This window comes from Excalfactoria chinensis, chromosome 2 (genome assembly GCF_039878825.1).
Source record: "Excalfactoria chinensis isolate bCotChi1 chromosome 2, bCotChi1.hap2, whole genome shotgun sequence".
Lineage (NCBI taxonomy): Eukaryota > Metazoa > Chordata > Aves > Galliformes > Phasianidae > Excalfactoria > Excalfactoria chinensis.
This window is the reverse complement of record NC_092826.1, coordinates 44,267,875-44,285,046: the sequence shown is the minus strand read 5'-3', so window position 1 is coordinate 44,285,046 and position 17,172 is coordinate 44,267,875. Positions and strand designations below refer to the sequence as shown.

The following is a 17,172-nucleotide window of genomic DNA, read 5'->3' as shown; positions in this document are numbered from 1 at the left end:
CAAGGGCTGGCACAAAGCTGCTGATCAATAAGAGAAGAGCAAACACAGCATCCAGACAGTGCAGAACTGAGGAGAAGATGTGCATCTGGCATAAATGTTTTCTGTTCCCAGCAGTTATCGCTGCTCGCTGAGCTCTTTGCCAATTGACTTTACTGATCCTGTCCTCAGATTTAAAAACTTATTTCGGGCAACGTTTCGAGTACGACTGCATTTGCATGGCTTTGGAGGGAGCGTACTAAGCCATGGGAATCACAGGGAATCATCAGTGGCCACCGCAGCTTGGGACGCAGAACCACGGCCAAATGCCGCTCCCAACTATTACACAACCGATCTGAAAAGTCAGAAGGAAGCTCCGACCGCACCAAACCTGCAGCACAGACCCTAAACGAGTGGTTTATGTAACACTAAACAAGCATCCTTCTCGGGATGGCAGCTGCGGAACGCGCCGGCTCCATCAGCAGCCACCACAGCGCTCCTGGGGCACCCTACAGCCCGGGCAGGCCCCACAGACACCGCCGTTTTCTTTTTTTTGCTAAAATAAATACAAACAAGTCCACAGATATAAAGATATGAAAAGGAAGATAACGTGAAGCGTATCCCCCCCCCTCCGTCCCCGCGCCCGGCTCACCTTGAAGGACATCCTGCGCACCGCCGGCCCCGCCCCGCACTGATCAGAGCCTCAGCTCCGCGGCCCGGGGCGGGGCGAGGCCCGGCGCCTCCCTCCTGACGGGAGCTGCTCGTATCGGTCCCGATCACAGCCATTAAATCGAGAGGTGCGGGTCCTCCGCATCCCCTGCCCACTGCATCAGCCGGCAGCTGGCTCAGAGCTGGACACCGGGCCTGCACCTCGGAACCAGCACTGAAACGGCCCCTGCCTTCAGCATAGCATCCCGCCGCCACGCTGCTGCCGTCCCAAGGGCACTTCTTGTGCGTTCCCACCTTTTCCCCTCACATCCAGGGGAAAAACAGTTACTAAAAGCCATCGCTGTACGCTCAGCACCCAGCGCATGAGGGGGAGCATCCCGTCATCCTGCACACACCACCACCGCTTCCACCGCCACCACTTGTATGGATGATGCTGTCCTTAGGAAGCCAGTACATTCTTAATGGCTTAATTTTAGTTCTGTGGAAATGAATAGCCATAAAGCCAGCACATGTCCTGTTCTGCCTGGCTGCAGGTTTCACTCCAAGTTGGCATGATATAAAGTACGCAAAGCGAGGCTTGCTGTGGTGGGAGATTCCTGAACATCTTTGCTTTTGTTGGTTTAAACTGAGCCCTGGGGGATTTTCTTCTTTTGATGTGCATACATAAATTTCATTCACAAGAAAATGATGCATGTGCATTGAAAGAAAATGTTTGCTGGGAGATCCCACTCGTTTAATCTACAAATCCGCAAGCAGAGGATTTGCTGCAGCAATTTTTCCCGAGGCAGATTTAATCTTGTGTATACAATAAAGTGAACTACAGAAAAGCAGGTGAAAAGCTGCTAATAGTGTGAGCTCGCCTTAGGCTGTATGGCCTGGTGTGAGCATAACCCTAACCCTCTTTGCCCAGGTGGTGGACTCACCCTTCTTGGAGGTGTTCCATAACTGTGTGGATGTGGCACTGGGGGACATGGTTAGTGGGCATGGTGGGAATGGGCTGATGGTTGGACTGGATGATCCTAGTGTTCTTTCCAAATGGAATGATCCTATAGCTCTGATTACTGAGTAGATCATACAAAGTTGATCACTCTGATTGTTCCTGAAACTTAGCAAAACTGAATATGCTCAGCGGATTGCATAGTTAAGAGTCATCCTTGCTCTGATCCAGTTGCACAGCTGTACTTGCCCATTGATAGAGGAAAATATTAGTAATCTGCACACACTCCCTGCCTCACCCCTGGAAAATCCCCATACTTATCCAGCCTATTGTAACGCGCCAACCATTTAGCATTCCTCAGCCAAAACGCTGAGTATTCTGACAAAGGAAAAACAAGAACCTCTTTGGATGAATGACAAAATAGAAGACCAATGCAATACAAGCCCTCCTTAACCCCACCTCCCCCCCCCCCCCCCCCCCCCACACACACACACACACACTCCACCCCCTTGTACCTACTTTAAACATCAAATTTTCAAGAGCCTTTATTAATTTGCCCACAAAATCTGGAACTACACCTATATTCAAGTGTGTATGGTCTGTGATTAAAGCAGATGTAATGACTGCATAAAAAGAAAATCATGTCTGTGTAGAAAAACAAATCTATGTTAATAATTAAGCAGTTAAAACAGTTATGCACACCTCCTTTCCCTGATATCATCCTCACCTTCTCCCTGCTCTGTTAAAGTTGGAGATTTCATTCTAGCGGTGGCTTGGGATGTTATGGTGAGTCACCAGCTGTCCTTCACTGTGGGGAATATCATGTGCATGTTGGAGTCTGCTCACTCCTTTTAGGATCTGCACAGGGTCATCTGGTATGTTTGCTCACATGCTTTCACATTGTGCTTTTTTTCACCCATCTATATCACAGAATCACAATATTGCAGTGGCTGGAAGGGACTGCAAGAGATCACTGAGTCCAAACCCCCGTGGGACTGGCTACGATCCAGTACAAATTATACCTACATAATAAGGTAGGACAAGGTCTCTCATGAAGTTAGCATAGGATATATTTCATTTCCGGTACTTCACAGAAAGAACTATGAACAGAAGAGTGTAAGGACTAGAAGTTCCTGCCCCTTGAATAGTACTGCCCTTTGAGAAATAGATTTTCCTACCTGCTCTGCTCTGCTCAGCAATCTGGGTTCCAGCTGCTTAGAGTTATAGAACACAAATCCCTGTGTGACATAGCAGCTGATTCTGACTAACTTTACATGAGATCCTCTCAAAGGCAGAAGAGTGCTATTCTATAATTGGTTGTACATTTCACGTAACCTGATTGTATTACTTTTAGCAGACTGAGTAGTCTTGAAGTTTGCATTATGACTGTGCTGGTGATATCTGTGAAATACTCAGATTTTAGAAGATCCTAATAGAAACTTACTTCCTTACAGTATAAAGCAGGCACTATAAACATCCTACAAATAAAGCACCCCACAATAGTGGGCTTAGTTGATTTTTTTCTTGTCCAGGCAAACACATTTAACCCATCATCAACAACTAAAACAGTCAATAAAATAATTTCCATCTGGCCTATCGTTTATATTAATTTTCCCTGTTCTAAACTGCAGCACAACCTGCTACGTGTGTAATTATTTGTTGCTTTTATAATATTTACAAAAAAACACAGGCCAATCCTGTCGTGTTAGCAATGTATTTTGAGTTACTCTTTATTTTAAGAAATACCCTTAAAAGGATGACAGCAAGGGAAATAGTAAAAACTACTCCAGAAACAAATTCCACAGGCAAACTGGGCTGAGTATTTATGTGTCTCACAAACCTTTGTAAAAATAGAATGGAGAATTTGCAAATCCCAATCTGAAAAAGGAAAAGTTTATCTAATGATAGAAACAGTTTACCCAGCGTGTTCATAACTGTGTGCATTCATCCTTTCAGCGATAAACAGCCTGGAATTTTTCTGTTAGCTCCACAGTCCTTTTACTGAGGCCTTTATGATACACTACTCAGTATCAGATTTGCTGGTATAAGCCAGTGTAAGAACCCCAAGATGCTGGGAATCACAAGTGACTTATTAAACTTTCTTCACGTGGACTTTCTAACTGATGTTAAAAGTTGGTATTTTACTTGAATAAGTAGTACAGAATTATTTCCACAAATGTTCATTTGACTCTTTCAATACATTTGTTCTTTTGTTCTTTTGTTTCCTCTTTCTCATTTGCTCCAAGCAAATCAGTGCTTTTAGTCACAAAGACTGTGACACATCAAAGAGCTCAATGAAAAATCTACAACTACAAGACTGATTTTCAGTCCAGTGTATACACCGGTGTACCATTTTCCCCTCTATGTAAATGCATTTCAGCATTCAAACAGTTGAGCTGAAAATTTACCTGTATGTTAATATCTGTACAGTATATTATTCCTTACTTTTTTCATTCTTCCCCACTCAACATTGGAATTTTGCCTTCCTGAAGTTTTACCACTTTACAATACTGCATACAGATCAGCTTGCATTTCCTTTCCCTACTTATCCTCTGTACATGTTGATTTTATGACTCAGTTGGAAGTTAATTGTTTACCCATCTTCCATCTGCCCAGCTAGAGAAAAGCCAGGGAGCCTGCATTCAGGTGCTTTGTGTCTGTGGACATTCAAACTCTATTCATACTGCCTAATGAATAACTGATATTGCTGCAGATATTCATAATTGCAGTTGAAGTCTATGGGGAATATAAATACTGTGGGAGGAAAGAGACCCTTAAAGATCACCTGGTCCAACTCCCCTGCAGTGAACAAGGACACATACAGCTACATCAGGTTGCTCAGAGCCCCATCCAGCCTGACCTTGAGTGTCTCCATGGACACTACATCTACTTATTGTAGAAAACTTTTTCTTTATATCCAATCTAAATCTTCCCCTCTTTTGGTTTGAAAACATTTCTCCTTGCCCCATCACATTTAACCCTGCTAAAGAATCTGTCCTCTCCTTTCTCACAGCACCTCTTTAGATACTGAAAGGCCTCTCAGGTCTCTTCATCAACAGGCCCTGCTTGATCAGGTGGCCTGTAGTAGACGCCAGCTGAAAGGCTCCCTGTATATTCCCTCAGTCTCTAAATCTCACCCATAGGCTTTTAACTCACTCATGCCCATTCTTCAGGGATAGCTCTTCACACCCTATTCCTTCCCTGATGCAGAGATTACATGGATCTGAGAACATTTACTGTTCATTTTGTTTTTTTTAAAGCTTCATCAAACATATCTGAGCCACCTGCTCTGTGCTTTGCTTACTCTGAGCTAATAGTTTCCAGAACATCCAGATACCTTACTGGATTTTCAAAAGATGAGTGCAAATCTAATCTGACAGTTTAGCATCTCATTTAATGGAACATTTAAAGATGCTATTGCCTAATTGTTGTTTACAATTCTCCATGCTTAAGCAAGGGTTTGGACTTGATGATCCCCCAGACGTTCCTTCCAACCCCTGGCATTCTGTGGTTCTCATACTTTTTATGAGGTACAAAGTATCATGGGATATGTATTAAGATGATTTCATTTCCCCAGAGTCACAGTTGGGAAAAGAGAATATTTTTAAGTTGCTCTAGAAAATTAAAGCATTTATGGATAGAAAACCCAAATCTGGGGTTGAAAGTATGGAAGTATTGGAGGTATGCAATATTTATTCTCACCTTTCCTATGGAGGACAGAAAAATGGCTTCCCACAGATGTTTCTATGGCGTGCTAAAGCTGTAATGACACAGGGCAAGAGGAGGTGATATTTGCTTGCAGACAAAATCAATAGCTTGTGGTTGGTGCTTCCTGAAATAGATCTCCTTTGCTAGTGCTGTGTGGCATGTAGCATAGCTTTCACGAGTTGCGAAATCCTTTGCTACTCACATGAATCACTATTAAAATATTAGAGGTATGTGTATCTCTGTGCCTGAATCCTATGAATTTTATTATGAAAGCAGTGGATGTGTGATTGTGTGTGTGGGGGGGGGCAGGGGCTGGGGAATGTGAATAGGCATGAAAGAGGATAGCAGTGTGGTGAAGCTGATGGGTATGGCTTGTTTTTTAGCCCTTTTCTCCTTCCCTGACTTTGTTTTGTAAAACCTGTGCCAAATACCTTAAATGAGATGGCAAGGTGCCTCCCCAGGGGCCTGCAGACAGCAGCAGAGCACACCTTGAGTGAAACTGTTGGAGAAAGCCTGGAAAACCTTAGTTTTATGTGGGACAGGCCATGGCTTGTGAGGGTGGGATGCTCGGAGATATCTCTGCGCTCCGTTAGCGATACGTTTCCCGCAGAGGGGGAGGATCACCTCAGCGTGGCTGCGGGGCCGGCACCTGGGACAACCCTACCAGCCCACAGGCCCTTTTCCCCACCCTGGCAGCCGCTGCCATGCCGAACCTTCGCCTCCTACCGAGCAGCTCCTCACTCCCCGAGGCCGCTTCGCCTCAGCGGGGGTGTGTTCGAGCCTCTCCCCGCCCCGCACACCGCAGCCGGGCAGCCCCCGGCGTCCGCCCGCCTCAGCTATACTGCCGCCCCGGGGGAGGCGAGGGTAGAGCCCGGCGCAGGATGGCTGCGGCGTGGGGTCGCTTTGCCCACGGTACCCCAGCACCGGGCTGCCGGCTCTTGATGGCTCTGCTCCCGCCGCTCTTCTCCCTGTGCCCCGCGCAGACGGAGCCTCCCGGCTCTCTCGGACTCAGTCTCCACCCGCCGTACTTCAACCTGGCCGAGACGGCCGGCATCTCGGCGACCGCCACCTGCGGGGAGGAGGCGGGCGGCGGGCGGCCGGAGCTGTACTGCAAGCTGGTGGGGGGGCCGGCCGCAGCCCCGCTAGGGAGAGCCATACAGGTAACGGGTGGCGACGGGAAGGGGGATGGAGTTGGCGACGGCAGGCTGGCTCCCACTTCAGGGACGAGGGCAGGTTGCACCTGCAGAGGGACAGAACTCCTCCAGAGGCGTTAATGGAGAGGTATTTCTCCTGTGGTAACGCTCCTTGCGTGAGCATCCCTGTGGGAGGGCAGGCGACGAGCAGCAGGTCAGCTCTGTGGTGGGCTGGGGTGATGTTTTCTATCGGCTCCGTCAGAACTCCTAACGAGGACTTTGCCTCAGCCCTCCCAGATCTCTCCCATTTGTACCTTGCGTCTGCAGAATGCCCTCTCACAAAAAGCTTAGAGTGCTTTGAGGTGCTTTCAGGCTGAGAAACACAGTTTTCCTATTGGCAGAGTTGGGCTGCAGGTAGTAAATACTTCAGCTGAGGTTGCAGTGATGGGGAAACTGCTTGGTCTGCTGTTTGCAACGTGATTATTTTCATAATTATTCCCTTTTTATACCTGCATCCCTTCAGAAATTAGGGTTTGCTGTTTGTAGGAAAGGAGTGAAAGGACAGGAGTTCCTCTTGTTAAATGCTTGTGTTGCAGACCCTGGGTTAGAGGGCAGCTATGGGTCAGGGCTGATTCCATTCCCTGGAGGACTGCTGGTGCTGGTGGGAGCCTGCTGTGCCTCCTGCAGCCTTTGTGTAAATGTGGATGCAGCTGCATCACTCTCTGGTTCTAACAAAGTCCCACTGAGGTACAGCGCTTGAATACTTCTGTAGTTGTTGTGGTTTGAGAAAACTTGGAAAATTCCTTCCCCGGGCCAGGGAAATCCAGCCATGGAAAATGCGATAGCAGCACAATGTGCATATTATCAGTCCCCTCTGCTCCTTGAGTTCAAAAGAGTCTTGGTTGTTGTTGTTTGTTTGTTTTTTTTTATTGGTGGAAAATTGGACAGAAGCACATGAAAGTGTTGCAGAAACTGAGCTTATTTGGAAGGATTTAGATCAGCGTAAGTATTTGTGTGTGTTGTTTCTTAAGAGTCTGGTGGCTTTTGCACATGGTGGCAGAGATGGGTCTAGCAGCTGCTGTGACAGTACCAGGCTGAAGCTGTGCTGTACACCTGAGTCACTCACATCTGGAGTCTGGCCAAAGATGGATGGTGGCTGCTGTGCTTATGAACAGGGAAGTCAGAAAGAAGATGAGGAGAGGGATCTTCCTCTCTATTAAGGGAATAGACAGTTCTATTGTGGTACTAACACAAGCAATTAAAATAGGGCAAAAAGAGCAGCTCAGCTTCTTTTCTGCTGCTTCTCACAGAATTATAGAATGCCTTAGGTTGGAAGGGAACTTAAAGCCCAGCCAGTCCTACACCCTGCTATGGGCAGGGCTGCCACCCAGCAGCTCAGCTGCCCAGGGAACCATCAACCTGGCTTTGAGTGCCTCCAGGGATGAGGCACCACAGCTTCTCTGGGAAACCTGTTCCAGTGCCTCACCATCCTTTCAGTGAAAATTTTCTGCTTAACATCTAACTGAAGTCTCCCCTCTTTCAGTTTAAAGACACTCCCCCTTGTCCTATCACTAATAGACCATGTAAAAAGTCGATCCCTCACCTGCTTATAAGTTCCTTTCAAGTACTTGAATTGGCCTCTTCTTTTCATCTTGTCTTTTGGTTCTTTATATGTTCCTTATATGATTTATTGTGTTCCTTAGTGGAGCTCATCATCCCCAGCAAATCTTGAAAGAGCATTAAGAGGCTGTTGGAAGCCCTTCAGGCATGTGGTTCCTCCAGTTGCAGCTTAGTTCAGCCACCAGGTGTAGTCTGAGGCTTGTGAGGCAGTGCTGGATGTACACTGAGGAAAGCAGTGGTTCTCTCCGTTCGTTGGCAAGAGGGACAATAACTTAATAAGAGCAGTGCTGAGTGAACAAATGTGCTACAGTACAGAATATTTCAGCAGCTCTGGCAGATAAATGACATGCCTGGCTTTGCCTGCAGATCTGTCCACAGTGGTGTGCGGGTGTGAGTTACAGTTAGTTGCATACCTGTCCTGTCCTGCTAGTGGCTACATCTCCTCTAGGTATTAATTTGTGAACAAGTCCTTCATCGTTGTAGCTTTTTATTATATACCGATTAGACTTCTTCATCATTTTCAGCATTTCAGCAAACTGCTTTATGCAGTTTCATTTCTCTCCTCCACGCAGGAGAACTGAGGGGGAGAGGGTAACAAGGTCACCAGCAGATGCACACCTGCCTAGCTGGTGAATTGCAGCCAAATTCAAGCAGTGGCTGTGTGCCCAGGCTCCTGGATTGAGATGTGTCCTGTGGCAGGCAGGCTGGGGGAGCTTGCCTGCAGGTACTGCCAGGGAGGAGCGGGGAAGGCTGCTCAGCCCAATCATTTATTCTTTCTTTCTTTCATTTTTTTTAATGTCTTGTTGGCAGGTTTGCTGGAATGTACTTTATATAACTGAAACTCCGGTCGTTGCAATGAAATGCTTTGAATTACGTGTCCAAAAAGAAAAAAAGAAAAAATAGTATCTTGAGTTCAGATCAAGTGTTCTGGCATGCTGAAATACAGAGGAGATGTATGTAAATGTAACGCTGGCACTGAATACTCCTCATTGTTTTCTTTTCATTCAGCCTTTCTTGAGGCTGTGGCCAGATCAAGGCTAGAACTGCCATGGCAGCAACTGTTTCCTGTGTATTTCCAGCCAGATCATTGTGAATGTGAAGTAAAGGTGATTTTTCATGTGTTCTGCTAAACTGTTCAGGAGAGGCCCGTGGTGTTGTACTACCTATATCAGAACTCCAAGTGTGCCTTTGTCAGAAAATCTGAACAATAAAGATGATCTCATGTGTTGGCAACTGCTGTTTTCGGTGCCTGGGTTCATTTCTTAATGTATTGCTTTTGCGGATTGTGACACAATGTTCTCTGGCCTCATTGAAGAAGCTGGCAGTGTTACTTGTAGCTAGTGAAGCCTATGTGGTGTCAACTATGTTAGAATCCCGTAGTGTCCTGGCATACTGTAGTTGTTTGTACAAAAATCATCCAAATCTTCTCCATCGGTTAGAGGAGGAATGTGTTATAACTTGATTGCCATAGTTAACCAGCCTATGTGCATATAGATTTAGTACCTTTTTAAATAACTTTTTCAAATTCATAGAATCATTTGGGTTGGAAGGGACTTCAAAGCTCACCCAGTCCCACCCCGTGCCATGGGCAGGGCTACCCCCCCGCAGCTCAGCTGCCCAGGGCCCCATCCAACCTGGCCTTGAGTGTCTCCAGGGATGGGGCACCACGGCTTCTATGGGCAGCTGTGCCAGTGCCTCACCAACCTGAGTGAAGTATTTTTTCCTTACACCTAAACTGAATCTCCCCTCTTTTAGTTTAAAACCATTCCCCCTCGTCCTATTGCTATTAGACTGAGTCAAAATTTGATTTCCCTCCTTTTTATAAGCTCCCTTCAAGTAATTGTAAGGAATTCTCAAGATTAATGAGTCAGATCAACTAATCAGCTAATGGTGGTTGTGTCTTTTGGCACCACGGTCATATTCTGAGCTTGCCAGAAGAGCAGGATTAGGACAGAACTACTGCCCTCATTCCTGTGTTAGAAGTGGACGAGTGTGACCTCTCTAGTTAATTTGCACCGATTAGCGTGACAGCAGTGGCAAACAAAATAATGACAGTTGTATGGAACTGTGTGAATACTTCCAAGCAGGTATATATTTAAGACTAGACAAGAGAGGCTGTGGAAAGAACAAAAAGATGTCGCATCTTGTTGTTAAAAATTTGTTTAGTTAGTAAAGGAAAAGGCTCAAATATGACATACTACCTTATTTAAAACACAAATCCAATACAATGTCAGCATGTCACAGACGGAATGGTTTAAATGACTGTCTGGCAGAGGTAAATTAAAGGGATATTTTTCTTTTGGGGTTCTACAAAGATCCGTTTCTGGCACAGTTTCTCTTGCATCAATTATCTACACCCAATGACTGGAATAAGATGTGAATTGGACAGTGAAAAGATTCCTTAATAGCTAATTTCAATTCTTCGGCACTAATCTTAGTAGACTGTACAATGCGGTTTCTTGAAGATAAAAATACTGCTATGGGACATGCAAAGATGCCAAATTAAAATTAAGTTTCCTGAAGTTTATTCATCATTATTGTAAGGAACAGTATAAAGAGCTTTAGAAACTGCCAAAGAGAGATTATCAGGGCATATCCGGAGTGTGGCTTTAATTGTGGATTAAAAATTGTGTGGTAACTTTGGCAAATGAAGATACAATGGGATTCTTTCATCGTCCTTAAAGGGAATGCTCTGTGTAATCCATAGCATTTTCCATGGATGTGTATTTCTTCAAGTTTCTGATTCAGAATATATTATAATAACATGGATATATACTTTTCATGCTATAAAATTATAACTGTAAATGTACACGTTCATAAGTTGTAGATGATTTTTTTAGGGGTTTGCTACTACTGGTCCATGTACACATGTTGCTTTCACAGTCTTTTAGGAGAAATGAGAGTAAATTTTATGTCGGTGTTATCCCAGCTATAAGTGTCTTTGTTTCATTGCATTCCTGTGGAAGTGCCTGCAGAAGTAATACGGATAATTTCAGCAAAGTATCAGTAAATTTATTAAGAAGATAAAAGATTTATTGTCTTTAAGAGAGTTCTGAAATTTCATTCTGTGTTTCAAGGCATAAATGTGAGTTTTAATTGCAAAAGAAATCATTGCACAAGTACACTATATACATAGAGAAGCAAGATTTAACTCAGTTTTTAGGTAGAGCTCCAGTTCAGAACCTCAGTGAAAAACAGCACACATCTGCAGTGTGTACAATCTTGACTGAGACAAAATCCTTAATCTTCTATGTTTCAGGGACAATTCTGTGACTACTGCAATGCTGGTGATCCCAGTAAAGCTCACCCAATCACTAACGCCATTGATGGAACGGAGCGCTGGTGGCAAAGTCCTCCTCTTTCTAAGGGCTTAAAGTACAACGAAGTCAACATCACTTTAGATCTGGGGCAGGTGAGTGTGTGAGCTGTTGTCTAAGGAATGGTCATTTCTTGCATCTACATAAAAGCTATGCAGTTGGGAGGGATGCTTGAACAGATGATTTTAACTTCCAGTACCATACCTTTTCATCTGGTTTATGTTCTCTCTCTCTCTCTCTCTTTTTAACCAATTTAACTTCATTAGAGTGATTATAATGATGTAGATTCTTGCCACAGGCATCACCCTGATTCAGTGTTGCTATGCTATCATGAAGAGACATTGAAACTTGTTAATCTGAGGGGATTGGCAAGGTAAAACCAGGGCTCTGCCTTACATTGCAAAATCTTCCTTTTCCTGTGTCCATAAAGAGAGAGATTTCACGATCCTTTGCATAAACACAATTTGAGAATAATGTTTGGAGTCTATTTTTGCCTCAGGTTTCCTTCTGGTTCCTCTATCATCCAGCAAGATCTTCAGGGTAGACAGAAAAATATTGATAACATGGCTTAAAAAGGTGGAGACAGCAAAAACAGTGTAATAGGAAATGGTATGATGAGAGTAACACGAACACCTGTATTTCTTCAGCAGGTGATAGGCAAATAGCTCACAGTAAAGCCTCTGTAGCTGTAAATGTAGCTTTCAAGCCACAGGGCTGGATTCTCAGCTGCCTTAATTTGTCACTGATCCAAGGAAATTAGTTATGCTCTGCAATTTTACACCAGCTGAAAATATGTGGCTATAAATATCTATTGGGGGCTACAATATATATGTGTCTAAATATAAGTATTTTTTTGGACAGTAGTAACTATTTTCTAATACTGATGATACATAGGACTAATATTACTATTTTTAAATTGGCTTTCAATTTAGTTAATAGTAAGAGGAGAGATACCAAAAGAAAAGCAGATTCTCTTTGAGGCATTGCTGCTACTTTGTTGGGGATTCAGCTGGAAACCATATTCTCTCTTCTAGAACTGGGAGAGAGTCATGTATAAGCTGATAAATGTTCATGCCAGAGCATCCTCACTAGTCTGGCACACTTTGGTCTGATCTCCCTGAGTCATATTGCTCTTCCTGGTAAAATGCACTCTTGAGGAGTACAGCATCCCCTGATGCTTTGTGCTCCCAGGAAGTGAGCTACTTGGTCATTCTCCACTAGAGAATTGTAGAGAAGTGTGTCTTCCATGTCTTCCAGTAGGGATGTTAAGTGCAGAGCAGGGTGCTAGAAATAGGCATGGATGGATGATTGCCTTCCAGTAGAGCAGACCTTTTGAGCTGCTTGTGCCCACTTTGGTCTTTGCAAAGCATAGAATTAGGTTGTGGCCTAGAGTCTGTAAACTGCTTTGCTGTATAGTCCTTCATATTTACAACCAGCACTTGAATGTCATCATCAGAACATTATGTAGCACCTGTGAAACTGTTCTAAACAGATCCAAACCACTGTTCCCTTGAGTATTTGTTAGCTTCTTTGGAGGAGCTGATGACAGTCACTTAGTCTTTAATGGTCTAGTAAACTGAGAAATCACTTCCCTTCAAGGGTAAGGATGTTGACTGAGTGCCCTTTTCTTGTAGAACTCCCCAGAGACCAACTATGTGCTGAAATACTAGCATTCATTAAAGGATATCTCAGCAGGAAAGACTGTATTTCTCTTTACTATGGTACCTCTTGGAATGGTAGCTCCGAACTCCCTTGTGAGGAAATGAGGGAAACAGAAGACTAAGGTCAAAATGATTTCAGGTCTTGTGATCAGGAAGGGATAGTTTTATTTGGTGGACGGATGAGGATTTAGTAGGGCTCGTACAGTTGTTTGTTTTTTACTTCACAGACATTTTCATGTCTGTGTCCAGTCAGTTAAACTGTGATCTCAGGATCTGTTTGAACTTGAGATTTACTTTTGACATTTTGCTTAGTATTCTCCCGTTCCAAGTTCATGCTGTAGTACACACAACTAATAATAAAGAGGAAAAGTAAATACTGTGACAGAGGAAGTCTACTTAAGCAAACAAATACTGAGACCTCAACTCTCCTTACCTTATTTCAGGTTCCTAAACATTAAGAGCTTACTCTGTTAATCTTGCAGGATTTCTATGCAGTTGACAGCAACAGGCAGACAGATACTTGGAGTGCAATTTTATTTTATTTTATTTTTTAAATTTAAGGTAAAATTAATGTGCTTAAAATCAAATGTGTGCCTAAATGCCTCGCGGAACTACTGTGCTGTGATACTATGAAGGTATCAGAAATGTGGTTTTACTCACTGACAGTTTGTTCTTTCTTTTAATGTCACCTTTTTCTGAAGACAAAATACAGAAGTACTTTTGTGTATTTGTCCATGTCCAAAATATGGCAAAGACTAAGGTACATATGCATGCAGAAAAGCAATGACTAAGTTGCAAGTTTGTAATCAAATAATCACAATTAGTGGAAGTGGAGCTTAGAGCAACATCACAAGACTTTTAATTTGTTGTGTTCCTGCCATTATGTCTTTAAGACTCAGTAGAGTCCCAGTGGAGCCTTTCACTAGTGTTCTGAAGAGAAAATTTAATTGAATAGTTGAAAGTCCGAGAGTTTATTAAAATGGTGGTAGAACACCCACCTGCTGCTGTTCCTGTTTTTGAAGGATTGGGGGGAGATTTTGACAGAGTTCCTTCAGGATCTTAAATCTTTATATTAGAAGATTGCTTGCTTTGTTGTTCCTGGTAATGTGAGGAAAAAGCAAAAAACTTGAAGCCCTGCTTTACTTCCCCTTCTGACTCTCTGTACTGCAGTTACAATTCTAATCAATCACAGACCTTCTGAATAATAATTATAATGTTGATCCCTGAGGCAGTGTCTCAGTTTAGATACTTAAGCTTTGGCTGTTCCTCACTTCTTTAAAACATTTGGATCAAATGAAGACTCACACATTCCATTATTTGATCAAGATCTTCTCAACATAGTCATCAACTCATTTGAAACTTTTCAGTAATGTTTGAGTGAACTTAATTGTGGTTCCTGTGACACTTCGGATTGACCATAGCAGGTGTGCTCTTGTTTCTGGCTTTCTTAATGCCTAGCAAATATTACACCAATACTCCCTGGTGTTTTTTTCCTGAACTCTTATGTTCAGAAGTAGAACGTAAGGTTTCTGGATTGTGTTATAGTGCATGGTGCAGAACAAATGTCTAACTGTTAATCTTTATGAAGTGTTGTCCATGAATTTTTATCATTGCTTTTAGTTATCTGTAATTTTTTTTTACTGTGCTTTTTGGGGCATTAGTATGGCTCTGAGAGGCTTAAGACTCAGTTAGGTCTTTTGCAGTAATATGTTAAATGTTATTTTTTTGTAGTGATGTTATTAATTAGCTACTATTGTAAACTGAAGGCACAAAATGGAATGTAGTGTACAAAATAGTACTTTCTGTAGGGGGGGAAGGAAACTGAAACAGATCTCAGATTTGTGGTACAGCCTGTAGAGTATGTCATGTTTTTGTTATCTTCCAGTTGAAGCACATAAGCGATTTGTAAAAACCTCTCACAATTGTATGTATGTTCTGAGTTGCTTTTTCATGGTAGATATTTCGTATGGATTTAGTTTTTGTTTTATAGTAATCATCTGTGTGTAGCTTGACAAAGCTGGGATGGTAGGAGATTTATCAAGGTAAGCTGTGCTGACCTGTGCCTCCAAAAGTAGTTATTGCATTCACTGTACTTGACTATTCATAACAGTATATAAAGTATGATCCTGAAGCTAGATCCAGATAACAAATGCTCCATTTATTCCTCTGTTCCAATACAAGCATCTTAAGCAGAGCTGACAGATTTAGTCCCCCTAAAAAACCCTTTCTTGCTCATATATTATGCTTTAAGAAATAGACTATATGTTGTTTTCCTAAAGCTTTAATTAAAAGACAGGTTGAATGTCTTGGCTTATTATTATTAGTTTTATGTTTGCAATAATGTGTCTATTGGTGTTGAGAGAATCAATTTTCAAAATGTATGGACACACATATGTACTTGAAGGATTGCTCTCCCTGGATTTCCTGGTACTACCTTACTTTGGTTTTTCAGCATCCAGTTAGAAAGATCTTTGTAGATATTCCATTTACTGATTTCACTTCCCTCAATGTCTGTACTTCAGCTTCTGCCATCTCCCCTCCTGTGGTCCATCTCTGTTACTTTGATCTGTGATGTGTTGTCTTTACCTCACTTTCAACTCAACATAGTAAAAGCATAACCTCTGTTGATAGCCGTCAACCCTCCATGCTTCCCCATGTTTTCTTCCAGTGCTGACAGTCCTTCTGTGTTCTTTGTATTGTAGGACTGTAGCCTTCATAAGGGGATGTTTATCTCCTGAACAACTGAGGTCTGAACTATACAAATGCTGTCCCAAATGAATAGCTTCAGTGTTCTGTGAAGAAATAGGCCATATGTAAGAAATAATTATGAGCATTGAGTTGGTCTTTGTCCAATTACCAATGGAAAAAGGGCTGCATGAGAAATTTCAGGATTATAACTGACAATCATTGATGTATTTGCCTGAAGTCTTGGCAAAAAGACCAAGGACAGATTGAACCTGGACAATGGACTACCCTTTCATTTCCAAAAGCGTTCCTTTCAGAATACTGCCTGTGAAATGTGGAGTGATTCTCCCTTTTGATCCTGAACACTGACTGTGATAGGGGAAACGAGCTAGCATCTCCAGTGAGGCGTGTTCACAGGCACGAACTTAGGTAACTAAATGAGAGCATAGCTTCTTAGCATCGGTGGCTGGTTGAATTAAGAAGTGGTATGAATATGGCATGCACAGTTCTAAGTGAACACTGTTAGGAGTCCTCTGGCTTATTTCTGGCTTCTGTACCCAAGAAGGTTAGTCTAACATGTAGGGAATGGCTTCTGTGTGCTTTGCAGCATGAGCTTCTCCAGTCACCATCATCATTTCCGCGCATGCACTGCTGCACATACGTGTATGTCATTAAACTGTATGGAACATGGTCACTCAGTCTAATGCCTTTCAAATATTATCCATGTAGGCTTTTCTCTACGTCTCTATAGTAGCTACTTTTCCAGACGCCTGCCAAAAAGGCTGTCTCAGCTCTTTCCACTTGACACTTTTTAATTACAATTTCATCTGTAAAATCCATGGTTATGGATCACTAAATATTGATTGTTGTGGCAAGTAAGTCTCTAGATCTGTAAGAGTGCCTCAAGTCCTACTGAGAGGTTACAAGTAAAGGGGGCACTGGCCATTTTGCAACAACAAAGTTTCAGTTAGATTAATAACACACAGGATTTCTACTTCATTTAAATGTGCTGTTATTTTTATCAGTTGTTTGAGAAAAAAATCAGTGCTTAGGACCTTAATGCTTCATTACAGTAAGAAACTCTTGGGCATGTACATGCCAACTCTGTGAAACTGCTGGTACTGAGGAATGTTTTGGAGCAGTTGCATAAATGATAACTACTGTTATTGTGAGGTAAGAGCAGTTCATGCTTCCTTAAAATTCCATTCCTGCACTGGCCCACATTTGAGAGTTTTGTTGTATCTACTGAATGATCATCAAACTTCTACCACTTTCTCGCTTGCTTTTCTAGTTTACAAAGCAAGTACAGTAAGATCATGCCTTTGCTATTAAAGGACATGGTGATGGAATGGCCATCCCTGGCAGTGTTCAAGAGGTGTCTGGATATGAAGAGCTATGAGATATGGTTTAGTGGCTTGTGGTAGCAGTGGCAATGGGAGAATGGTTGGATTAGATGATCTTGTAGG

General features: G+C 42.9%; 2 protein-coding genes across 3 annotated transcripts in view; one reads left to right on the top strand and one right to left on the bottom strand.

The window, feature by feature from the left end:
- The window catches only part of ANKRD29 (ankyrin repeat domain 29), a 30,929-nt gene extending 30,188 nt beyond the window's left edge, over positions 1-741 (bottom strand). For both annotated transcript variants that reach the window (XM_072330264.1, XM_072330265.1), the window contains exon 1: positions 629-741. In XM_072330264.1, coding sequence (XP_072186365.1) covers positions 629-640 — 12 coding nt within the window. In that variant the 5' untranslated portion in view covers positions 641-741. The remainder of the gene's footprint in view (positions 1-628) is intronic.
- A 5,430-nt stretch (positions 742-6,171) lies between these two features.
- The window catches only part of LAMA3 (laminin subunit alpha 3), a 111,323-nt gene continuing 100,322 nt past the window's right edge, over positions 6,172-17,172 (top strand). The window contains exons 1-2 of the mRNA XM_072328221.1: positions 6,172-6,450; positions 11,303-11,455. Of these exons, the coding sequence (XP_072184322.1) occupies positions 6,172-6,450; positions 11,303-11,455 (432 nt within the window). The remainder of the gene's footprint in view (positions 6,451-11,302; positions 11,456-17,172) is intronic.